A 24,419-nucleotide genomic window follows, 5' to 3' on the forward strand; every position below is an offset into this window, starting at 1 on the left:
TCCTCCATCAATGTATGCAATATAGCACTCTGCCAAGGAGCAAAATGGAAACCTTTTCTGAACTCAAAAATATGATTAAACTTATTTTATTTGTATTTAATATCCATTAGCCATTTTCGGAGAAACTTGGGACAGCTAATTTCCGATTTGTCTTAAGAGGATTACACATAAAGCACTTGCCGGAGATGTATGTTTGTGAGGTAAGACAGGGTTAGGCGTGTGGGTGTATGATTTTTAGAGATGAGCTTTTGTGTACGTTGTCTGAATTACGAAAGTATGTGTTCCCTGCCGAGCCAGGCCATAAATGCATTTGCTTTACTTCACATGCTAGGTTACTCCAAGCTAAACTGTGCCTGTGGGTTAGTGGAAGAGGTTCTCCTGAAGGGGTGGACAGCCCTGGTGTGTGAGGTAGGCCTGGAGAGGATCTCCTGCATCTTCCTGTTGTACTGCTCCTGGTAGACCAGGCCTTGCTGGTGCTCCTGCTCTGTCTGAGATCTCCCTTCATCATGCAACTGCTGCTGGTACATCATCTGGGCCAGCAGGTCTGCCTGGAACTCCTGACAGCCCTGTCTCAGACTGGGAGAGGAAAGCACAGATATGTATTCATTGTGAAGACTTCTGCTGTGTGTGAAAAAAGGGTACAATTATTGTGTATTTCTGTGAGAGGACGTATGTCAGAATCTTTGATCACACTATGCAGACCGAGTTTTCTCTCTCTCATCCAGCAGTTTGTTCTCCTGTATGGTTTTGTTTAGCTCGTCTCTCTCCTCAGTCAGCTGAGCCTGTTTCTGCTTGTTCAAATCCACTAAAGAAGAAGCACAAATACACAAGCACACACACCATGAGACCACATCCCATTTAAAAGATGACTTGTGATATAAACAAGTCATTGTATACTGTAAATCAACTGCACTGTCACAGAGGACCTGCCCAAATGACAGATCTGCTTCCCTCTCTTCCGCTTTCTTACATTTCTCCTGGATCTGCAGGCGGCGTGTGTCCATCACATCCTTCATCAGCCTATCCCTGGCTTGTTTCTCTTTGTGACACTGCTCTGCCCTCCGGGCCCAGGTCTGCTTTAGCTCTGCCTCGATCAGCTGCTCTGTCTCCACCTCCTGTCTCTTCTGCTCCTCAAGCTGATCGGCCAGGTACTGCTGGTACCTATTCTGCTCCTCTCGCAGCTCAAGCTGTGAAACACATACACACACACACACTCAGTCACTTATCCTCTGCCTCTTTTAGTTTCATAAGATTTCTTTGTGTGCCAAATAGAGTGACAATGTGGTAATTTAACATGCTAATACAACTCCACTTTCCCACCTTCCTCGTGACCTTGCCCTGTTTCTCATCTCTCTCCCCCATCAGCAGATGCTCGAGCATGCTCATGTCCAGGGCCAGCTCGTCCTGCTGCTCCCTGGCCTGGCGCTTCATCTTCAGCCTCAGAGAGTGGTCGAGCAGCCTGCGCCGGCTCTCCTGACCCTGGAGCTTCTGACGGCGCTCTCTCTGCTCCTCCAGACGCAGCATCTCTCTCTGCTCCCTCTGGGAAAAACAGAGAGGGCTCAATTAGTGATCACAAAGCAGAAACCCACACAGACACAGAGAGAAACATCTCAGTTACAGGCTGAATTCGTCTACCAGTAGCAGGGCCTCTTCCTCTTTGAGCTGCTTGGCCTGTTCTCTCTGCTGCTCGGCAGCCTCCATCTGAACACGCAGGTAGGCCAGCTGCTGCAAGTTACTCTGGCGTTGCTTCTGCGCATGCTGACCCTCCCGCTCCTCCTTGGCTCGCCGGTCGCTCTCCCACAGCTGAGCAAAGAGCTGCTCCTCCTCCTCTTTCTGACGCTGCGTCACCTGCCGTGTACATAGCTGCGCAGCACGCTCTGTGCAAATTTCGTCCTGCCTGCGTCGAGTCTGTTCAGCCCGGAGCTCCTCACTCTGCTCTCTGAAATTGGTCCATTTAAAAATCTATTTGTATAGAGGTTTGAACACACACATAGAAAAGAAAGCTGCAACATTGTCTTGTAGAAACTCCCTTTAGGTGTTCTCTCTACCTGAATAGCTGTTCAAGCTTGTCTTCAACCACACTTAGCCTTTCACTCTCCCTCCTCTCTCGCAGTAACTTGGCTCTCTCTCGCATCTTGGCTTGTCTCTCAAGCACTGTCTCCTTCTTGGTCTCCATTTCTCTCAGCAGTTCCTTCTCCTCTGCCTCCAACATATCATGCAGTCTAAGGGAGACAGGGGTGATAGACAGACATGGAGCAATTGAAATACCTCTATTAAAAAAATATGATCAGCTGTTATGGGAACTCAACCAAAAGATTTGTCACAGACCTCTCCCTCCTCTCATTGATGGTCATCTGATACTGCCCAATGGCATCTTTGACCCGTCTCTCAATGGTTCCCAACACAATGCGCCGGTCAGAGTTCTTCTCCCAGCGCGTCTTAAGGTCACAGGTGTTCTGGTACTTGGTGAACTCCAACACCTTGTCCCGGGCCTCCTCCTGTTTCCTTCTCTCCAGGATGAGGTAGTCTGGAGGCCTGGATGATGGGAACCTCGCCCTCTGGAAAATGTTGGTGAGGGTTTAGTAATTATGTTTATTTACATTTACATTTAAGTCATTTAGCAGACGCTCTTATCCAGAGCGACTTACAAATTGGTGCATTCACCTTATGATATCCAGTTGAACAACCACTTTACAATAGTGCATCTAAATCTTTTAAGGGGGGGGGGGGGGTTAGAAGGATTACTTTATCCTATCCTAGGTATTCCTTAAAGAGGTGGGGTTTCAGGTGTCTCCGGAAGGTGGTGATTGACTCCTCTGTCCTGGCGTCGTGAGGGAGCTTGTTCCACCATTGGGGTGCCAGAGCAGCGAACAGTTTTGACTGGGCTGAGCGGGAACTGTGCTTCCTCAGAGGTAGGGGGGCCAGCAGGCCAGAGGTGGATGAACGCAGTGCCCTTGTTTGGGTGTAGGGCCTGATCAGAGCTGATCAGAGTTTATGGGAGGCAGCAGTTTCTCCTGACCAAGTGACCTGGCCAAGGAAAACTCCAGGACCCACTGTAGTTATTTGCTTTAACTAAAACATTGTACAGAACCGTCACACGGGAATCTATCTGGCTACAGTACAACTAGGGGTCAGTTTTCCTACCTAGGTCAACTGGGGTCAGGAAAAACCATTTCAAAAATAATTGCTAGATATGCTTACTCTCTAATTTTACAAAACAATACGTTTGTTTAGCTATGTACAACATGTAGCTATGCGTATTAACTAGCTAACGTTAGCTTGCGGTAGGTTTCTTACTAGGTAGGATACTAACGTTAACTAGCCACAGAGTTTGTATTGAACTTACCACAGCCACTGAATGAGGTGTTGGTCCCGTAAACTCGCGACATTGTGGTTTATTTCTAGTCTGACTGGCCAACATACTTGGATACAAAACAAGCTTCTTCCCAGCCAGATAGTTCTATTTGTCCTGCATCCCATCAAGTTTCCCAACTGTTTCACACGGACCTTGAAAAGGAGTCTCTCCGGCGATTTTGTTGACGGAACTAGTAAACTGTTACCATGACAACTACAAAACATGCTGCAGGAGTTGATCACTGGAGCTGTGTTCGAATACCCATACTAACATACGGTATACTACATACCTAATGAGTATATACTATTAGCTAATTTTGGTATACTGTAAACGGAACAGTATCCTTTCAGTTGAGCGTACTAGATCTTCGCCGGTCTACCGGAAGTTGATGCTGTTGCTATGCAACCTCTTGCTAGCTAGTTAGCATAACAAATTACTAGTTAGACATTTTACGACTTCGGGTGTGATCTTAAATTCAACCTGGAGTGCCAGAGTCCGCTCGTAAATTCAGAGCGTTGTCATTGTCCGTTTGTAAATTCAGAGCGTTTCGCTCTCGGAGCGCACACTGGATGCTCGGGCCGAGGAGTAGGATTTGAGCGTTCTGACCATACAACGGCATTCAAGCACCATGCTAACGTTGGCTAGCTACTTCCAGACACAAATGAGAGTGACCACTCTGACCATTTTACTCGCCCTAGCAGAGCTGGTTAGGCAGTTTTTATGTTGTCCAGAGCGTTGGTGGCAACAATTTAATTACGCTTTTTTGTCGACCACATTCAAACGCTGTTGAGCGCTAGTAAATGCATTATTCTGCGCTCTGGACTGGTACACAGTCGGAGTAGATAGCCAGAGCGAATTTACGAAAGCACCCAACGTCCATTGAGAACTCACAACGATAATACAATTTAGCTAAGAAGGGAATAATTAAGTCAATAAACGTTGGGTAGTTAGCCTATAGTTAATATACTGGCAATGTTGATGTATAAGTAGCCAACTAACGTTAGGTAGGTAACATACAGGTGTTGTGCCGAAAATCTCGCCCTGACAGAATCCCCCTTCGAATTTCCTTAATTTTGTGGCTGGAGTCAAATACCTTCTATAGAACAAACTTCACGCCAGGATAGGCATCCGAAAATAATGAATGTATGTGTGTTATATTAAACATAGATAACGGAATAACATATTAGCAATCGATAAACATTTCATTACTATGGCTGATTTATTATCCTTAGACTTTCAAAAATACTAGTCGAATAAGACATGGGAGAGATGACGAATTTTGGCAAAGATATGTATTTATAGACTACAAAATCAGTTGCAGATTTAGGTATGGGCGACAATGGCGCCATACAAGCTAGAACCCCCACATTCACTTGAAACAAATAACCAAACCGAAAACTGCAGACAAAAATGCTTTCTGCTACTAAGATCAGTTAAATGTAGGCTAAACTGACAACGGAGTGAAGAGCAGAAATCTCAAGTTCTAGCAAGCAAGTCGCAGCAATGAAGAACGATTTTCGGCACAACACCTATTCATTTTTTTGTTTTGTTTTTTTGTATTTTTTTTTTGTATTTATTTTTGTATTTTTTTAAAAGTTTGCACAAATCTTTATTTAACTTGCTGTAAATAACAGTAACATGCAAAACATAAACATAACATAACATAACAGCCAGAGGGAATCCAAAGAAATTAGAGAGAGAAAAAAAAAAACTATTATATCAAATCAAATACAGACATATATCGAATACATTTTTTTGACATATTGTTTTGTATACGTTTTAAAGATTCTACGTACTGTTCCAAATCAGATAAAAAATTTAAGAAAAGGGGCTTTTTCTTCATAAATTTTGATTTATGGATAAAAGATTTTCCTAATAAAATAAAGATATTTATGACATACTCACGTTCAATTGTGGAATCAGTGTAGTAAAATAATATGTCAAACTTAGTAATATCAATGGTTGTATGCAATTTGCGGCTAAGATATAGTTTTACATCAGTCCAAAACACTTCACTATATAAACAATTACAGAATAAGTGTTCAATAGATTCAGTTTCTAGTTCACAAAAACTGCATTCACTGGTAACGTCAAATATATATTTAGAAATCAAGCTATTACACGGATAGCATCTATGGATTATCTTAAAGGAGATCTCCTTTACTTTATTGGTCACCATAAATCTGTGTGGAGTGAGCCAAGCACGGCGCCAGTTTACATCAAACGATGAAGCCCAACAAAATATCGCAGAGGGAATAGACTTCCTGTAGAAAATATCCCTTATTAAACGATTGTTGAATTTCGTATCTAGTAGACCAATGCCATTCACCTGAATATCGCTTACAATCGGAGATATTCCAAAATATGCATTATTCTGAAGTAAAGTTTTTATCCCACTAGGTATAGCTTTAATAACAGTGTCATATTCCTTGCTTGAAACCTCAAAGTTGTATATTTCCATAAATTCTCTCCGTGTAAATAGATTCCCACTGTTATTAACCAATTGGCTGACAAGAACAATGTTTTTCGAGAACCATTTATGGTTAAATAACATCTTATTTCTATGTAATATTGACCCATTGTTCCAAATAAAACATTTATGAGGTGAAAAGTTGTGTTTATACAACAAAGCCCAGCACATTAAAGCCTGCTTGTGAAAAACCGCCAGTTTCACAGGAATTTTACTCACAATACAACACCTATTCATTCTGCTGTAATGATATGCTATGTGGTTCGTAAGGACAGCGTAGCTAACAAATTGTCAGCCAACAACGTGTAAGGTAACTTATTGGAAAAGTCGTTACTTTATTACATTGCTCAACATGATGTTAACATTTGTCATAATTAGTTAAAGCTATGAATTTGTATCCGCTGTTGGACTTGGGCTGCATATTTTCCGCCATTTTCTTGAAATCTGAAAAACGATATGGTTCCACGCCCATTTCCTGAAGAATTGCATTATGGGCCCTAAAGTACGGAAATATACTTCATATTTTGGCGAATTTAGTCCGACATCCGGGGAACTTGTATATTGTTAGGTAGCTAGCTAACTAGTATGGATATACTAAATATATCCATACTATGACCAATAAACATACTATATACTAATTTCACGTCACAAATAGTACGGTTAGTGTGGGTAGTATGAGTATTATAACACAGCTTGGGAGTGGGCAGGAGAACGTTCCCTGATCTCGAGAGACCCCTACTAGATGTGCCGTGCGGTGAAACACCGCTTCCCATTAATTTCAATGGAAGGAGAGCGGGGGGCCTTTGGGCAGTGAAAATGATTATCGTTTCCCAACTTTATGCAAATCACCAGCGGCGATGCTCGATGACCAATCATATCGGGTGGTTAATTTACGGAAATTGCGATTTAGCAAGCTAGCTGACTAGCTAACATTAGCCAGCTAGCTGGCTAGCTTTATGGTTGTTGTGACATGAGTATGCAATTGTAATTCTGGTTGTTTAATGTTTTAGGGACTCCTGAAACAACCAGCAAACCAGGCTGTCGTCTTGTGAAACAGTAGATGTACAGAATCTAGCTAAAGCATTCACTGCAAATTCAATGTACAATGTTGTGAGCTTGCCTTGCTGATATTAGCCATGCAATGCAGATAGATGAAATCTCGTAGCTAGCTAACTATTTTCTTGCTTATTGTGCAGTGGAGGATAATAAAAAATACCTGTATGCTAATGGATGTCTAGCTAGCTATGTAGCCGATCTGTGTATAGACCCTAAAACATTTGGTATACATATTAGTTTAGAACCTAGCTATGAACCTCAGCTATCATAGCCAGTTGTATCAACTTCAAAACAGTCTGAATGACATTAATGAAGCCTATGGATTGAGTAGAATATAATATAACTTTGTGCCAAGGAAGTCATATATACATGTAGTTATTACCATGCATGAGATCCCCACATTGTAGCCTGTACATTTAATATATTCACTGATCATGTACTCTACTGTGGCAAATAAAAGGTACAGTTCAGGTATGAATGTTTTTGAGATTATTTTTCAGTCATATCCAATACCAGGAGCATAAAATTCCAGTCTTTGAATGATGCCGTGTCTGCATGTATGTATTACAATGATACACTTCAGTGTTTACCAGTCTTGGTCCTGGGACATCAATGGTTACACATTAACTATGCAATAGACTAGAAACATGATTTAACGAGTTAAAGGCTGATTTGTATATACAGAAATATAATTTTTTAAAACAGTACACTACACTTCCTATGCATCATGTACATACTCAAACCGGTTCATCTCAATATCTAATTTCCATCATCTGCATTGATCTGATAAACACAGTAGAGAATGTGAAACCCTTTATTGAAATAAGTTAATTGTCCAAGTGTTATAAATACATGCATTAGAAATATTATAATTGTAATATAAATACAAGTTAAATCTGTTGTGCATTATAAAAACAGAGGAAGAAAGAGGTGGTGAGAGGTGTAAAAGACAGAAAGGGAAAAAGATAAGAACATAGGAGCTGGGAAGGCAGCATATGATTAATGAATCACAGTGCTACCATAATATTCTCTCAGTTAATCACAATTACATAATAGTGTCTCCTAACCAGCCTTGGGCTCCCAGTCGGCCCAAAGGTTATCTTTAGAGAGGGTGAGGTGGCGATGACGGGACTGGGGGTTGGCATCCTCTCTCACATCAAAACATACCTGCAGACGAGAGATAGAGATGGCGAGATAGAATAAACATTTTAAAAACCCAAAGCTCAAACATGCTAACACTGTCAGTCATCATAATCATCAGGTGAAATGCAAAACTGACCTTGGATCATTAACTCTGGGACTACTGAATCTCTATTTCAATGTAAAGCATCTATTTAATAATACTTCCTGACCAAGTGACCTCTCATCATGCTGTGCCCTCTAAGTAGCCAGTTCAGATGCGGGAGGGGTTCACTGACAGCTGATATAACCTAGAGGATTTAGGGAGAAGGGGAGAGAGGGATGAAGTGAAGGAGAGAGACTGTTATTGAGAAAATAAGGTAGTTAAAGAGAGTGTTCAACAGGAATCTGTGTGTGGCCTTACCTGGTGTCCACACTAAGTGGCTGCAGAGTACTTTATGCTGAAAAACATGGACGGACAAACGACGACCAACAATATAGCGCAGTTATAGAAATAATGAATTGCCTTACTATTCTCCATGGTTGGCCCTCTTGCCTATTCTTTGAATCAAATCTATTTATATAGCCCTTCTTACATCAGCTGATATCTCAAAGTGCTGTACAGAAACCCAACCTAAAACCCCAAACAGCAAGCAATGCAGGTGTAGAAGCACAGTGGCTAGGAAAGGTGGAAGGAGCCACAGTTATACACCTGAGCCTGCTTACTGCACAACGCAATCCATCAATCAGATTGATACATGTGTGTATGTGTGGGTTATAGGGTGTCTAATTGTTTAAACTTTTTTCAATATGGATGACTTAAAATAGCCTGTTTTGTTTTTGTACAGACATCACACCCTTACCTAAACAGCACCATCACCTGAGAAGTAGAAATCAAAGGGAGAGAAACTGGGAATTGAATAACTGCAGTTGACATAGCTAAGTAAATAGAAGAATACTCTTATTGCAATGTGGATGGCTCTTAAAAGAGCCTTTGGTTGTGCATAGTGTAGTCTATGGTGTTGCCAGGGAACAGCACCCTCTTCAAAGAAGGAGGTGAAGATCTCCCGCACACGGATTGCCTCTCTTGCTGCATTGTTGGACCCCCTCATCCTTGAAACATCCTGCAGGGCACCAGACTTCTCCTCTGGCACACGCCGGCGAGCTGCAGATCCCCTCCTGGTCCTCGTGTCCATCCTCATGAAGTTATGCAGGACACAGGTAGCATTCACACGCCTGAATTCCTCCAGGAGGCAGTCCCAGATGGCCCTGGTCACTCAACCTTGCATGCATGGCACACACATGTGCATGTGTAGCATGTGACAATAACAGGATCATAACAAGGATAGCATCACAAATGAATACATGAATACCATTCAAGGCTTGATGATGAGTTGATCATTTGAATCAGCTGTGCAGTGCTAAGGCAAAAACAAAAATGTGCACCCCTTTGAGTCCCCAGGACCAGGACTGAGAACCACTGCTCTTCATTGGGACCTCTTCATCCGTAGACAGGCTTTCAGAGCTCTCTTTATCTGAGGACAGAAAAACTCACAAGAAACAGACTTCATTATACTCAAATTACACTGCGCTGAATATTATGTTACTATTACCTCCGTCCTCACTTCTAGGGACTGGAACTACACAAAAGTACCTGCCCCATCCAGAATAGCTTACTCTCTCACTTTGAAAGTTGGGGCTGCTAAAACTTATCCTTTCACCCTCCTCCATGGCATTTGGAGTGTGTTTTTCAGTGATAAATACATCAAGATAGCTAGCTAATATGAAGTTAGCTGGCTAAGCGAATTAAAAATCACCAGCTACCTATCTATACAGTATGTAAAGTTGTCTAGCTAGCCAACTAGCTAGCTCATTTGAGTTAGCCTGCACTGTAACAATGTTATTTTTTTACATTTTCGAAATGTATTTACTTAACTTACTTGAATAGGTTCTCCCAGCCATGTAGATAATTGGAAACAGGGTAGCAAAGTTTGTCACCGGAGCGTTTTAGACCATATTACTATTGAACTATGTACCCATTTAATAACCAGACCTTCATTCAAATTTGCTATGCTGAATTCTTGACGCACAATTTCGGTGACGTCACTCGCTCTGAGACTTTAAGTAGTTTTTTCCCCTTGCTCTGCAAGGGCCGCGGCTTTTGTGGAGCGATGGGCGACTGTTGTCGATGTGTGCAGAAGTTCCCTGGTTGGTGCGAAGAGAGGGACGGAAGCAATACTTACTGTTACATAATTACTCATGCTGTAGCTATCAAAACATTTCCACTGTCATCTAAATATTTCACATAAAGCAACATATCAAGTCAGCAGAGAGAAGTGCATTTAAATAAATACAAGTACAGCAGTTCATTCTTTCTGTTTGATAAGCCACTTTTATTTCCAGGAGCAGTGCAATCACGGCCCAATCAAAATCTTAATTGGTCTTCTCAGCTATGTTAGTGCTGGGCTGGAACAAAAATATGATTTGAGTGGAGCTGATGGAAATAGGGCTGCCCAGAGGCTCTACTCCTGGAGAGGAGAGCTGTCTTCTATGTGACACTGGAACTTGTAACCCCAGGAATCCGTCTCAAAGGGCACATAAGACATGCTGTTGTGTGGTTCAGGATTCGGACAGGAGAAAGAGTTCATATCCGGCTCATATCCCACAGACTGTCCCATATCTAAACTAGCCAGTACTTCTAGGTTGTATGAGGGGTTCTGGATTACTGTGCCTGAGAGTTGAGAGGATGGCGGCCACATTGTGTGAGGAGAGAAGGTGAAGTGTCCTGAAGTGGTCTTGCTGAGGAGCTGGTTGTAGTATCCATGCAGAGCTGGGACATCTGAGTTTGTGTTGGTTAAGGCACCCTTTCCAGCATTTTTATCTAGTACAGCTTCTCCAGACTGCTCTCGGTTACACACTATATCAATCTCACTGGGTTGACATGGTTCCACATTGAGGATTTGGCGGCCATGGCCCTCCTGGAAAACAAGAAAAACATTAATATCAGGATATACTCTACCTGCAGCAAGTACTGCTTTCTAGTCTAGAGTGCTTATATGCAAAAACAAGATGGAGTGGGACCAAGGACCTACCGGTGGTGTCAACCATTCCTCCTTCCATACTGGCTTTGGAATTTTAGGATACAGGTTCCCTTTCACACTGTTGACATTAAGAAAATAAATGGTTGATAAAACAGTAATATGGACAGGTCCTGGAAAAAAATAACAGCCAATGGAGTGGGGTGGGCACTGTCTTTGTAACAGCATTTTATGACAAACATATCATAAATATTTTCAAGAGCAGTTTGTAACATTGCAAAAATCTGAAACTGTTTGTCAAAAAATGATGCAGAAAAGCTAATCCATGCTTTCGTCACTTCAAGATTAGACTGCTGTGAGACCAGGCTGTACTGAAATGCTCTACTCTCTGGCTACACTTCTGGTCATCTATGAACGTTTGAACATCTTGAAGAACAATCTTGCCTAAATGGCCATGTACTCTTATCATCTCCACCCAGCACAGCCAGATCAGGACTGGTCTTCCAGTCTGAGCCTGGTTTCTCTCTAGGTTTCTTTCTAGGGTCCTTCCTTTCTAGGGAGTTTTTCCTAGCCACCGTGCTTCTATATCTGCATTGCTTCCTCTTTGGGGTTTTAATCTGAGTATTTGTATACAAATGTTGTGACAACTGCTGATGTAAAAAGGGCTTTGTGTCGTTCCACCTCAAAAAGCACATCTCAGATTTTTCCGAAATCGTTTCTGTAGTTAGAAACAGATAACAGTAGTATTCCTGCAACATTATTTTGTTAAAATATAATTTGATCTCCGAGAAATTGAGCTAATTGATTGCATACAAATTGCCCATTTTAATTGATAGGATTCATATATTATTCAATATAGTACCTAACATATTTAGACCAAACATCTTTCTAACAATGAGATCAGGTTGAGGAATCCAAAGGAACGGTCAATAGTCACCTACAGACACCCCACGCCAATCAAAAACCAACAACAGGTATATATATTATCAGTTCACTGTGTCTGACTTGTTGTATGGAGCTGCACCCCTGAGTGTTGTTTCTTCATCCTATGTAATGTATTCTCACTGAATTTGGTAATGTTTTTTTCCCCCTGTTCAGAGAAATTAGTCATTGAAGTTGTTAGGTTTCTATCCCATCCTATATTCTGATATTACTGGTTTCTGACCACTAGATGATGCTGTTCCTATTATTAGGTGAAACAGAAGCTCCCCCCCCCTCAATGTTAAAGGGAGTTCACCCAAATTACAAAATCATATTGGTTTCCTTACCCTGTAAGCAGTCTATTGACAAACGGTGACACAGCAACCCATGCTTTGTTTTTTTTGGGCCACTGTTAAATATGCTAACTTTTTGGCATTTGTGGCACAAATCCAATGCAAGTAAATGATACCTATATTTGCATTTTCACACTTCAAATCATCCTAAAGTATCTAAAAATGTATTGTGTAACTCAATGATGTTACTCATAGATGGGGGGGGGGGGGTTGGTTGGTTCTTAAAAATAAAATAAAAATCACTTAATAGCAGGAATAGCACCCTCTACTAGTCAGAACCCGGTAATATCAGAATATAGGATGGGACAGAAACCTAACAGCTTCAATGCCGAATTTCTCTGAACAGCGGAAAAAAACATTACTAAAATCACTGAGAATATATTACATAGGATGAAGAAACAATACTCAGAGCTGCAGCTCCATACTACTAGTCAGACATAGTGAACTGATACTGTATAGTCGTTGTTGGGTTGGGATTGGTGTGGGGTGGGATTGGGGTGTGGGGTGTGCAGGGTCCATATGACCATTCATTGTCAGAAAAAAAGTTTGGTCCAAATCAGATGTTAGGTTCTATATATATTAAATATTATATGAATCCTATAAATTAAAATGACCAATTTAGATGCAATCAATTAGCTTCATTTCTCAGATATGTAATTATATTTGAACAAAATAATGTTGCACAAATGCAAATCTTATCTGTTTCTAACTACAGAAACAATTTCAGAACAATCTGAGATGGTGGGCTTTCTGAAATAACATGGAACAACCCACTTTATAAAATACATTTGATTGATTGACATGACAGTAAACATGTTCCTACCATTTCCAGTTTCTGTAGCATAAGAGGGTGACAAGAGTGAGGAGACAGGCAGCTGAACCCAGGGAACTGATAATCACTGTGATCAACTGATCAGCTGTGGAATGGAGTCAGAAAGTTACAGCTTTTTACAAAGCAGCAGCAATAACAATACACAACTGAATAGGTCAGGACATACTCTGTGGGTTCATCTGGAGGAAGACTGGTGAAGAGTCTCCACCCTCCCCTACTGATGTGAGGGCCTTCACTATGAATCTGTAGGAGCTGACAGGTATGCCTGTCAGGTTCTTGGCCAAAGGCTCATCTGGCCATCATAGCAGGCAATGATCCAAAAAGAAGAAATTAAGGGGGAAAAAAGAAAGCAGCAAGATATGATTACATTTAATCAATTTGTCTCCGAATACTGTAAATCTTCTCTGGGCATGTGTTTCATACCTGTAGTAACATTGAAAATTCTCATGGTGGAAGGATGGGAAGTATCAAAGCAGTATATGATGTAACCATGAATGAACGCAGTCTGATTCTCCGGGGGAATACCAGTCCAGGAGATCAGAACCGTGTCCGAACCATGCTGTTCTGCAGCCAACCTCTGAATCTGGCCTTTTGGAACTATGTAGCAAAGATAGAGATGGATGGTCAAATACTATAGCAAGAGGAAAGAGAATGAAGAATTCTGGATTTAATCATTAAGTCAGAAGAGTGGATACTTACGGCACTCTTTTACATAGCCCTCCCTTCTCTCCCATAACTCTGGAGCCCCTGGAGTACAGGCATAGATGGAGAGTGTGTACCTCACCCCCTCTTCAAAGCTAGCTGTGTGTGAGAAACCGCGACAAGGGCATGAAGGTATACATATTCTTCATGAACCGAACTCCAAAGGTATTACAATAATTATTAAAAAGCATTTACCTTGTGACATGGTGTTTGAGCAATTTCAGCCTGACCTGGGTTCAAATACTATTTCAAATAACTCAATTACTTTCACATACATTTCGAAGTAAGTATTCAGATATTTTTTATTATAAAAAACAAGTAGTTGAATATTGGAATGTATCTGGAAATACACAAATATACTGACAACAAAAAAAAAAAACACTCCCATGCATTTAACCCAGGTATTAGAAAATAGAATTTAAAATAAGTACTTGAAAACATTTTCAAATGGTAGGCTATTTAATGGACATAATTTGAAAATACTTTCAAATACTTTGCATAGAAGTAGTGGATTCGGGAGACATTATTTGAAAATACTCAACTACACTGGAAATAAGTATTTAATATCCCAAAATATCTAATACACGTGTTTGAACCCAGATCTGATTTCAACACACTATCCCCTTACTGAGATGGCATCTTACCTGATTGGATTCTGGCCCTGGTTATACCAGCTGGTACCTTCACCCACTCCACTCTGCATTTAGTATGTGTGGGACACCAGTCCACCACGTAGCCACAGCTAGCATTGGGGCTAGCGGACCAGGAAAGGTCAAACCCACCATCACTGCCAACAATTTTCATGGAGCTTTTACTTCTGTGAGGAAGCATGGGAATAATGATGATCGAGAGAGGGGAGCTGCCAGCAGAGTTTTTGGCTTTAACTGTGACCCTATGCCACTCATCAGTGGATCGATCACTAATAAGAAAGTAATTCTGAGGTGGATGGACAATTGTCTCCTGCCTTCCCCAGGTCACCTCATAGTCCTTGATCTGCCCATGACTCTGATTCACTGTAAGGGGCTAAAGAGAAAGGGATGAATATCATAATCTATTTGATATAATTCATATCTAATTAAAGTCTTGATTATCAGCCCAGTCCCCTAATGTGCTATACTTAAGCAATAAGGCCCGAGGGGGGTGTGGTATATGGCCAATATACCACGACTAAGGGCTGTTCTTAGGCACAATGCAAAGCCGAGTGTCTGGATACAGCCTTCAGCCATGATATATTGGCCATATAACACAAACCCCCAAGGTGCCTTATTGCTATTATAAAGTGATTTCCAACATAAAAATAAATGTTTTGTTATACCCGTGACTGTCAGCATTCAGGCCATGAACCACCCAGTTTATAATGTAGTATGACCAATAGCACATAATGTACTAATGTACATAATCTTCAAAACGTACTTTCCATAGTATAATGGTTTGGTTCCCTTCAATCTGCATCCATACATCTAACGCTTCAGGAACTGGGGACAAAAAGAAAACACATGATGACATCATAACAATTGTGAACTTTATGTAATCAAATACAATCTACACATACGGTGTGTGTTTGACCGCTCTTCCTTTTTACCAGTATTTTAAAAAGGTGTGTCCAGGTAGCTGCATATGGATTGGATACTCACTGTCCTCTTCGGTTTTGAAGGTGCTACTTTTGCTCCAGTCGCCCCATTTCCAGAAGTGCTGTTTCAATCCACAACACACCCGCACTGTGTATGTCTGGGCAGGTGCTAGGCCATGTAAAACTACAGATGTAAGACCTATGCCAGAATAGTTCCTCTGTGAATAAAGTGTAAATGGGCTTAGCATTAGTATTTCCCAGTTAATAACTCTATTGTCCATTGTATTGTAGGTGTCCTACTGTAACTTACCAGGTCTGTGTGCCCACTATGGTTCAGCTGTACTTGGCAAACCATTAATTGTATATGGTACTGCGGTCTTTCCCACTTCCACTGAACACTGGCATTCCCACCTGAAGCCACCACTTCCATGGGAGCTAGTAAACGCACTGGAGGGTAGAACCTCAAACATTCAATGGCCTTGAAAATCAATATACTAAGAGTAAGGAACAGATTCATATGCAGTGTGTAAGGAGCTGCTATCACACTACTGTACCTCTTTTCTTCAGGTCTGCTGTGTCTGTGAGCTCCAGTGTGCCGAGCGGGTTTCTGGCAGTCAATGTCCAATTCCTCTCCCCCTGATCCACTCGTACTGTTTGGTAGCAGTTTGAGACTGTTCTGTTTGGACAAGCTCTGAAGAATACATGGACAGAGAATGTCACCTCCAGTGATTATTACAGAATAATACTAACAATATCATGGCCTGGGTAGTACTCTAGCCTGATAAAGACAGCTTGCTGTTGAGCTGTTGGTGAATAAATGATTGCATTGGAGCTACTAGAGTGTGTGGCTTTTCCTTTTTGTTATAGTACTGTACCTTCCATTCAGGTGATAACGAGTCATCCTCTGTTTAGTCAGGTTGGTGGCCCTCCCTATGTCCCAGTGACACTCCACTGACTCCAGGTCCCGGGTCTCACACACAAGGTTCCTGTCCCCAGGGGGGTCTGGGGGGGGGGGGGGGGGTGAATTATAGGATCTATATGTTTGAACACATCCCATATCCATTATGATTACATTCAAATGATGCTGTAAACTGTACAGTATGGCAAGGAACTACAGAGTTGTTTAGCCACTTAGATTGGTAAGAGGGAGGCTTACAAGAAGTTTATACTTACATCCCACGTAAACACAGGTGCCATACAGAGGTGAATTACAATAGACATTGATGCAACTGGGCGGAGAGGGAGACTGCATATGCACAACCATGGCATAACTCTGGTCAATGATGTGGGTGGTGTTCATTAGAATGTTGTTGTATTTCATGTATTCAAGTCTCTGCCCTGGCCCAAGAACACAGCAGAAAGTAAAGTTGCTATCGACTTGAACCACGCTGCTTCTTGGGAAAACCTGTGGATGTGATGAGGCCCTCCCTGCAGAAAAAAAAATAAGGTTACGGATGTGAACGAACAACATTGTTTGGGTGTACTGTGTGTGTATACTTGCCTGCGTGTGATTATGAGTTAATTGAAATAAAAACACTAACCAGTGATGGTCTGTAGGGGGCTCCATTGACTGGTGTAGTTCTGGTATCGGGAGCGGAGCCTGACTGAGCGGGAGGTGCACTCTAGGGGTAAAGCCGAGGTCCAACTCCAGTGGTATTTCCTGCTGGTGAGGGCTGGTCTCACATCCACAGCTTCCTGAGGATATCAATACCCACAACCAGCCACTCATACTTCTATATAGTAACCTTGGAATTGTGTCAGGTGGTATTAATGTGCGTAATTGATTTGGCAAACACTCACACTGTGTACTTCAGTCATACTGACTGTTAAGAGAACCTCCACATCATAAATCAGTTTGTCCGGTACTCTGGAGGAAGATGGGTCATCCTCCCATGTTACAGATATCCTCTGGTCTTTTAGGTCATAATCCACACTCACATTCTGAGGTCCAGAAAGCAGGACACCTGGAGCTACATAGGTATTGCCTGTTACAGTATGCATGATGAAAATGCAATTCAACATCACATACTGTACAGTTCTGTATCAGTCCAAAATATTGATCAAATTATGACGTTTTGTACTTACCATCTTGACCATTTTGTTCTTGGAGGCTTGAGAGGAACAGTGAAGCCCATAGCAGGAAAACCAACATGATGTTACTCTCATTCAATATGCTGTGGTGAGGTGTTGGTTTACAGTCAGCCTCAGTAGTTTCTGGTCGGGATAGTTGTTGGGTTTGCCCATAGACTGGTTGGTTGTTTAGCAACAAAACCAACGCGTGTGCAACTATGGGGCAAAACAGACGGGGTTGGCTTAGATTGTTGACAAGTAAACTTTTCGTCTCCAATGTTTATTGAAAACATAATTACATTTTCACAATGAGCACTTATTTGTTAATGATTTATGTATTCTTTTTTTTACACTGAGCACTTGTCTCTCAAATACATTCTTAGTTGTTGGTTAGCTAGCAATAATGGAATTGACGTTAAATCAGTCAAAACACCTCAAAACAAGACATGGCATCAAGAACAAGCTGAAACTAGCTAAAAAGAGTCACTTACAATTCCCCACATGGTTGTTGGTAGCTATCTGGCCATCCAGAATTACAACTCACAGAATCACAACTGCCCCATTGAAGCGTGCGCTTCGTTTTCGTAACGTTATCAGCTAAACCACTATACCATGAGGTTTGTATCCTCAGAAAAAAATATTAAAGTGTAGTTCACTTAGGCTGGCCAACGTGCTGTACTACAAAGATACAGCTTGGAAAAGCGTTGGGAACTGAAGAAAAAAAATGAGAAAAAAAAGCGTTGGGAACTGAAGGAGTTGTTAGGGGAGGTCTTTCTTGTAAAGGAAATGTGGAAAAAATATTCAAGGTTTGGCACGTTGACATTTTGCTCCATGCTGACGTTTTTCTTGCTAGATCGTTTAGTGAAAACATGATACAATACAGGAAATCCTATCGGTCATGAAAGTCATAGGACCACACTGCTTTTTAGACATAAAGAGAAAGTAGAGAAAGCGACACCACCCTCTCATCGGCTGACAGATTGCTATAACATATGTGATTAGCCGATACGTAAAATACTTAAAGACAGTTTCAAGTTGGATATTCGCGCTTTCAAACCACTTGAGCCAGACTCCAAATAAGTGTCATGATGTTGGAAACATTGCGCACAACATAGCACAGGTCTTATTTTCACGATTTGGACATTAATACGCTTTCCAAAGCTAATAAACGTGGAAATGTGAGCAGCATTTCGTATTTCTAGTTGAATTCGGTAGGGAGCGTAAACAAAATACAACGTTTTTTTTATATTTTAAATTTCAATAGCTCCTTGGTCATTTGACCTACTGACTTCAAACGAGGTTCAGAATGTCCACTCAGTGGGCCTACAGATTGCACACCCTTTAGTTTGTCCATTTTCATCTCACAAGATTTTACATGCATTTTTCAATAGTAAATTTCAATAGCTCCTTGGTCATGTGACGTACTGACTTCATTACATTTACATTTTAGTCATTTAGCAGACTCTCTTATCCAGAGCGACTTACAGTAGTGAATGCATACATTTCATATATTTTTTCTCCGTACTGGTCCCACCCCCAAACAAGGTTCAGAATGTACACTGACTACCCTTCTATATTGCACACTCTTGTTTGTGTACTGTAAAATCACGCGGTGTAACGTACATTTTTCATAGTTTTAAATTGCAATAGCTCCTTGGTCATGTCAATTACACACCTAAGAAGCGTGCAGTGGATATACACCCATAATGCATAACCTCTAGGAACCACCGTTGGCATGCAAAACATTCAATCGAAAACAAAACAAAGCGTAACACGTTATAAATCATATCAAATATCAATGCAGTATGACAAATTAGCCATCCATTGTGTTATATCATAAATTGTCTTACATGTTACTAACCCAGTCAGTCTTTGGGCCACATCCAGGTTCTTTATCAGTGGCACACATGAAGCAGTTGTTGGCTTTGTTGAACTCTGAAATTATAGGCATGAACTGAACATATGGCTGTCCCACTCAACTGCATAAAAATAAAGAATTTACATTTACTTTGAATTAAATGTCATTACATACCAGACATTTTTAGTATATCCTCAGCCATTTCTTTTTGCAGTTGCTCCATGTGTTTTTGTGAAGGTTCTATATCAATTTGGGAGGGGATGTTGGGGAAGTTCTGTGCAACTTCCTTGGCCATCTACACCAAAAAATAAAATAGAGTTTTTGACCTAATTGTCACATAACAGCTAACCATTCATTATTGAAAATATAACTATCAAACCTGCATTACAAAGACCCCGCAGCTGAAGGTGTTCTGCTGCATGGTGTGAGTTATTTCCCCTCCTTTCCACTTGACGTCCACCCAGTCGTCTTTTCCATGGCAGGATCTTCTCATTTTGAAGTATTCTGTTTTTTATGTAAACATAATGGAATTCTGATTAGTTATAGGCAAATTAATACACAGGCCAAAATTGTATGCTGTTTTCCTTATCACTATAATCTAGTAGAGGTAATTTCCTTTATGCCCCATTCTACATATAGCCTAAATTATAGGCACTGAACCTTTTACAGGACAATAATAAAAGTAGCATATAGGATCCAACCCTATCACAGAGTGAATACATGTAGAGCGTTTGTAGACTTTAAGAAAAAAATATTAAGTGACAGTTTCATCGGTACGTGCTTAAAGAAAGTCATATCACAGATGACAGATGACAGTGTCCACCAAATCTATGACAATAGAGAATGAATTGTATGCACCAAATTGTATTAAAGTGTGTTTGTCAAATAATATCTGAAAATGTCAGTTGTTGAACATAATACTTCTATTTGCAATAGCAATTTATGATATATGCAGTTGAGGAATATTCCATGTACCAACACTACATGTAGGACGGACACAAGACATTCCCACATACAGTATACACATACATAGAGGCATTTTTCAGCTATGGTTTTACCACTCAGAATCCAGAATGGATATGACAATGGGGCCAGCCAGCACAGGATGTAATACACCCTTACAACAATCTACTTTTTGATCTTCTTGAATTCTTATCTGGTAAACTGCTACTATGTGTCAAGAAAAGAGCCCCAATTAGGGGTTAGTGTACTCCAGTAAAAAAGGGTTGGTTTAGATTAAAAACTATTGCCCTGTGTCCCCGTTCATAGGGGCATGAGAGACTAGTCAGTGGTAGAATTGAGTTGGCACTTTATTGGCCCAAACACCCACAAGGTTGAGGTTACTCATGGATCGTAATTAGTAATTATTTATTTTTTTGCATTGATGCAGTGTGTCTTCTAACTGTCCAAGAATAGGATCCAAAGTGTCAGGTAATATTTGTTCCCATAAATACAAAGGATGATGTCTCTCCTCATACCTCTGGCACTTTAGTCAGACTGCCAGACTGTGTAAAAACTTTATGATGGGGCCGGCAACTGAGTTCCCATTGACTAAGTACCACGGAGCCAATCAGGAGAGAATACACAGGTCACCTGCAGCAGGTCAAGCAAGTTAATGTTTTTGACAGTTTACTTAACATCTACTGATTTAGAACCAGAGTTACCAGAAGTCAGCACAAAGACAACAGGAGTACTGCCTTCACTATTCCAGCACCATTTCAACTTAAAAATGTAAACAGCATCAAATCAACAATACACTAAAAACAAACTTAGATACCAACAACAATTTAGTTCCATCAATGTTGCTAAATATCATGTGACTGTCCATGGTACTGATTTCTGTGTAAAACTGACTCTCCCTACTTGTAAACTAGTTGAAAGCCAATGCTATCCTTCTCTCATGTTTGCAAAACAGTCTATGGCTCTGTCATAGAGTACACTTTTAGTTTTTGTTGTTATAGGCTAGTTGCAAGCATTTTAGCTAGGTGGCCTAAGTTCCTCGCATGGGCTACAATTAACTAGTTAACGTGAGCCTACTAGGCTACATATTGAACTTTAATCGTCTCAGGTCAGTGGCACAACATATTCATTTATGGTTAGATCAGAATCGACGTCGTCATTGGCCTGTACAGAGAATTAAGTCCAAATCTCCATCCATGGCTGAGGAAAGGGGTTGATTTAGCAAGCTAACTACTGCAGGACATCAACATAAGCTGACCAGAAACAGACATTTATTTCAGAAAATGACATTTTGCTGCACCAGGACAACCCACAGTTGAGCTCAGCACATCGCTGATTGGCAAAAACAAATTATGAAGGGAGGCCAAATTCTTGCTGACATCAATCATACGCTATGGTGGTAAAATGTTATACTCTTTTGGTTCAAGCAGCATCAGATACATGGGCTACACATACTGAGACAGAGGGGCACTGTTTCCTCGCTCGATGATTTCTCCGGTGAGATTCAGCCACTTGCGAATTGATGGAAAATTATGAACACAGATGAAAAAATGAATCTCTTTTTTTTTATTGGTCAAATAATAGGGGAAGCCTGGCTTCCCTTGGCATCCATAAATACACACCACTGCTTAGGATTTGGACAATATGTAAGCTATATTTCTTCAATGTTTATTGAAAACAAATACATTGACCACTTTTCTCTCAAATAGATCATTACAGTTGGTTAGCTAGTGCATTTGAGCAATATTAGCATTGACATGAAATCAGTCAAAACACTGTTGTGGGGAAAAAGTACCCAATTGTCTTGAGTAAAAGTATAGATTTATTTATGTGAAAGTCAGCCAGTAAATACTACTTGAGTAAAAGTATTTGGTTTTAAATATACTTAAGTATCAAAAGTGTAAATCACTTAAAATTAATTATATTAAGCAAAGCAGACAGAACCATTGTCTTGTTTTAAAAATGTACGGATAGCCAGGGGCACATTCCAACACTCAGATTATTTCCAAAAGATGCATTTGTGTTTAGTGAGTCCGCCAGGCCAGAGGCAGTAGGGACGACCGTGTGTGAATTGTACAAGATATAGGGTTAGTGAATGATTTTTCCCAAATACAATGCTTTCAGTTTTAGAGCTGCAGTTGGTCCTAAATACTTTTAAGTGTTGCAGGGATTTAATTCGCTGTAGTAGCTGACGTGTATAGTGTTAAATCATCCGCATACATACACACTGGCTTTACTCAAAGTCAGTGGCATGTCATTAGTAAAGATTGAAAAAGGTGCCTAGACAGCTGCCCTGGGGAATTCCTGATTCTACCAGGATTGTTGGAGAGGCTTCCATTAAATATAGCAGGGGGGTGTAAAGCCGAAACGCATATGTTTTTCCATCAGCAGACTATGATACTGTCACACCCTGATCTGTTTCACCTGTCTTTATGCTTGTCTCCACCCCCTCAAGGTGTTGCCCATCTTCCCCATTATCCCCTGTGTATTTATACCTGCTTTCTGTCTGTTGCCAGTTTGTCTTGTCTTACCAGGGTGCTTTCCCGTGTTAAGTTCTGTTTCTTAGTCGTTCCTGGTTCTGACCGTTCTGCCTGCCCTGACCCCGAGCCTGCCTGCCGTCATGTACCTGCCTGACTCTGACCTGATTACAAACCTGAGCCTGCCTGCCGTCCTGTACCTGCGTGATAGATCATGTCAAAAGCTGCATTGAAGTAAAACAAAAGTCTACTATAGTGCCTTGTTGCAAACAGGATGCATGTTATTTATTAGGTTAGTATTGTGGAGTAACTACAATGTTGAGCCATCCTCAGTTTTCTCCTATCACAGCCATTAAACTCAAACTGTTTTTAAAGTCACCATTGGCCACATGGTGAAATCCCTCAGCGGTTTCCTTCCTCTCCAGCAACTAAGTTAGGAAGGACGCCTGTATCTCTTTGTAGTGATTGGGTGCATTGATACACCATCCAAAGTATAATTAATAACTAGCCCATGCTCAAAGAGATATTGAAGGTCTGTTTTTTTTACTGTGCCCTTATGTGCGAGGCATTGTAAAACCTCCCCGAGGAACCTCACAAACAATTGTATGTGTGGGGTACAGAGATGAGGCAGTCATTAAAAAATTGTGAGAAACTATTGCACACAGTCCATGCAACTTGTGACTTGTTAAGCACATTTTACTCCTGAATTTATTTAGCACATTTTACTCCTGAACTTATTTAGGCGTGCCATAAATGGGTTGAATACTTATTGACTCAATACATTTCAGCTTTACATGATTAATTTTTACAAATTCGAAAAACATAATTCCTCTGACATTATGGGGTATTATTGTGTGTTGGCCAATGACAACAAATCTAAATGTTAAATTCAGGCTGTAACACAACAAAATGGTAAGTCGTGGGGTGTGAATAATTTCTCAAGGTACTGTAGTTCTAATTGTACCCCAATTCCATTTTGTGTGATTATGAAAGCTCTTGAGGATTTCAGAAATGTATCATTTGTTGTGCTATGTTGGATAGTTGTCGAAAGAGGTTACAGAACACGGAAATGCAAGGTGTCCCACTTTTTTTCCTGAATTTACCTTACTATAGTTCTGCTTGGTGCCATTTGTGTCCAAAAATGAACAGGATAACAGTACTACAAGAACCAGAGCCCTGCCTAACATACATACAGGTGGTCCCTAATGTAAGCTGGATATCCTTCCTTCATTGGAAAAGCCTAGAAGACTGTCCCACTTTGTCCTAGTTTCACCGCTGTGCTATTTTAGCTAGCTACGGTTGGTAAAGCGTGACACAATTACAGCATTTTGACATTTTATAAGCTTAAAAACATCAAAACACAAATAGCTATGTCACTGATCTTATGGGGTGAGCTTCCTGTTTGAAGTTGTGCTGCCCCCCCTCTGTTACACCAATGAAGTGATGTGGTTTCTCTGCAAGGGCGTAGTAACAAGAAATAAATATCAGTATTAAGCCGTCCCAGTTTATATGATGTCCCACTTTATCTGAATTCACCCTAAATGTCAACAGACAACGGGCGCGTTTGAGCGGATCACTTCTGACGAGTGGTTACGGCCTTTTCAAAGTGTTACATTATAGGGATACAAATTGTCCGAC

The 24,419-nt window shown here is 40.9% G+C and overlaps 2 protein-coding genes across 4 annotated transcripts; both read right to left on the reverse strand.

Annotated features, from left to right (window-relative positions):
- Positions 1–70: 70 nt before the first annotated feature.
- On the reverse strand, positions 71–4,411 carry cfap53 (cilia and flagella associated protein 53). The gene is made up of 8 exons (XM_014129655.3): positions 3,347–4,411; positions 2,329–2,558; positions 2,049–2,222; positions 1,636–1,939; positions 1,321–1,539; positions 971–1,187; positions 703–805; positions 71–576 (listed from the first exon to the last, which is right to left on the reverse strand). The coding sequence occupies exons 1-8, from the start codon at positions 3,419–3,421 to the stop codon at positions 333–335; spliced, it is 1,566 nt and encodes a 521-aa protein (XP_013985130.1). The 5' UTR covers positions 3,422–4,411; the 3' UTR covers positions 71–332.
- A 5,939-nt stretch (positions 4,412–10,350) lies between these two features.
- On the reverse strand, positions 10,351–19,617 carry LOC106563802 (leukemia inhibitory factor receptor). Of its 3 annotated transcripts, XM_014129675.3 has the most exons (18): positions 19,519–19,617; positions 19,348–19,421; positions 17,502–17,702; positions 17,217–17,401; positions 16,958–17,111; positions 16,590–16,844; positions 16,292–16,418; positions 15,971–16,107; positions 15,727–15,863; positions 15,481–15,634; positions 15,260–15,321; positions 14,491–14,869; positions 13,844–13,945; positions 13,568–13,741; positions 13,311–13,436; positions 13,136–13,229; positions 11,093–11,159; positions 10,351–10,978 (listed from the first exon to the last, which is right to left on the reverse strand). In XM_014129675.3, exons 3-18 carry the CDS (start codon positions 17,566–17,568, stop codon positions 10,523–10,525), a joined length of 2,676 nt encoding a protein of 891 aa, XP_013985150.1. In that variant the 5' UTR covers positions 17,569–17,702; positions 19,348–19,421; positions 19,519–19,617; the 3' UTR covers positions 10,351–10,522. The 3 variants fall into 3 exon arrangements, with proteins under 3 accessions (XP_013985150.1, XP_013985142.1, XP_013985171.1); XM_014129667.3 differs by lacking the exons at positions 19,348–19,421; positions 19,519–19,617 and adding an exon at positions 17,978–18,417; XM_014129696.3 differs by lacking the exons at positions 19,348–19,421; positions 19,519–19,617 and adding an exon at positions 17,978–18,413 and having other exon boundaries at positions 17,217–17,386.
- Positions 19,618–24,419: the final 4,802 nt, after the last annotated feature.

This window comes from Salmo salar, chromosome 01, assembly GCF_965601325.2.
Source record: "Salmo salar chromosome 01, fSalSal1, whole genome shotgun sequence".
Classification (NCBI taxonomy): domain Eukaryota; kingdom Metazoa; phylum Chordata; class Actinopteri; order Salmoniformes; family Salmonidae; genus Salmo; species Salmo salar.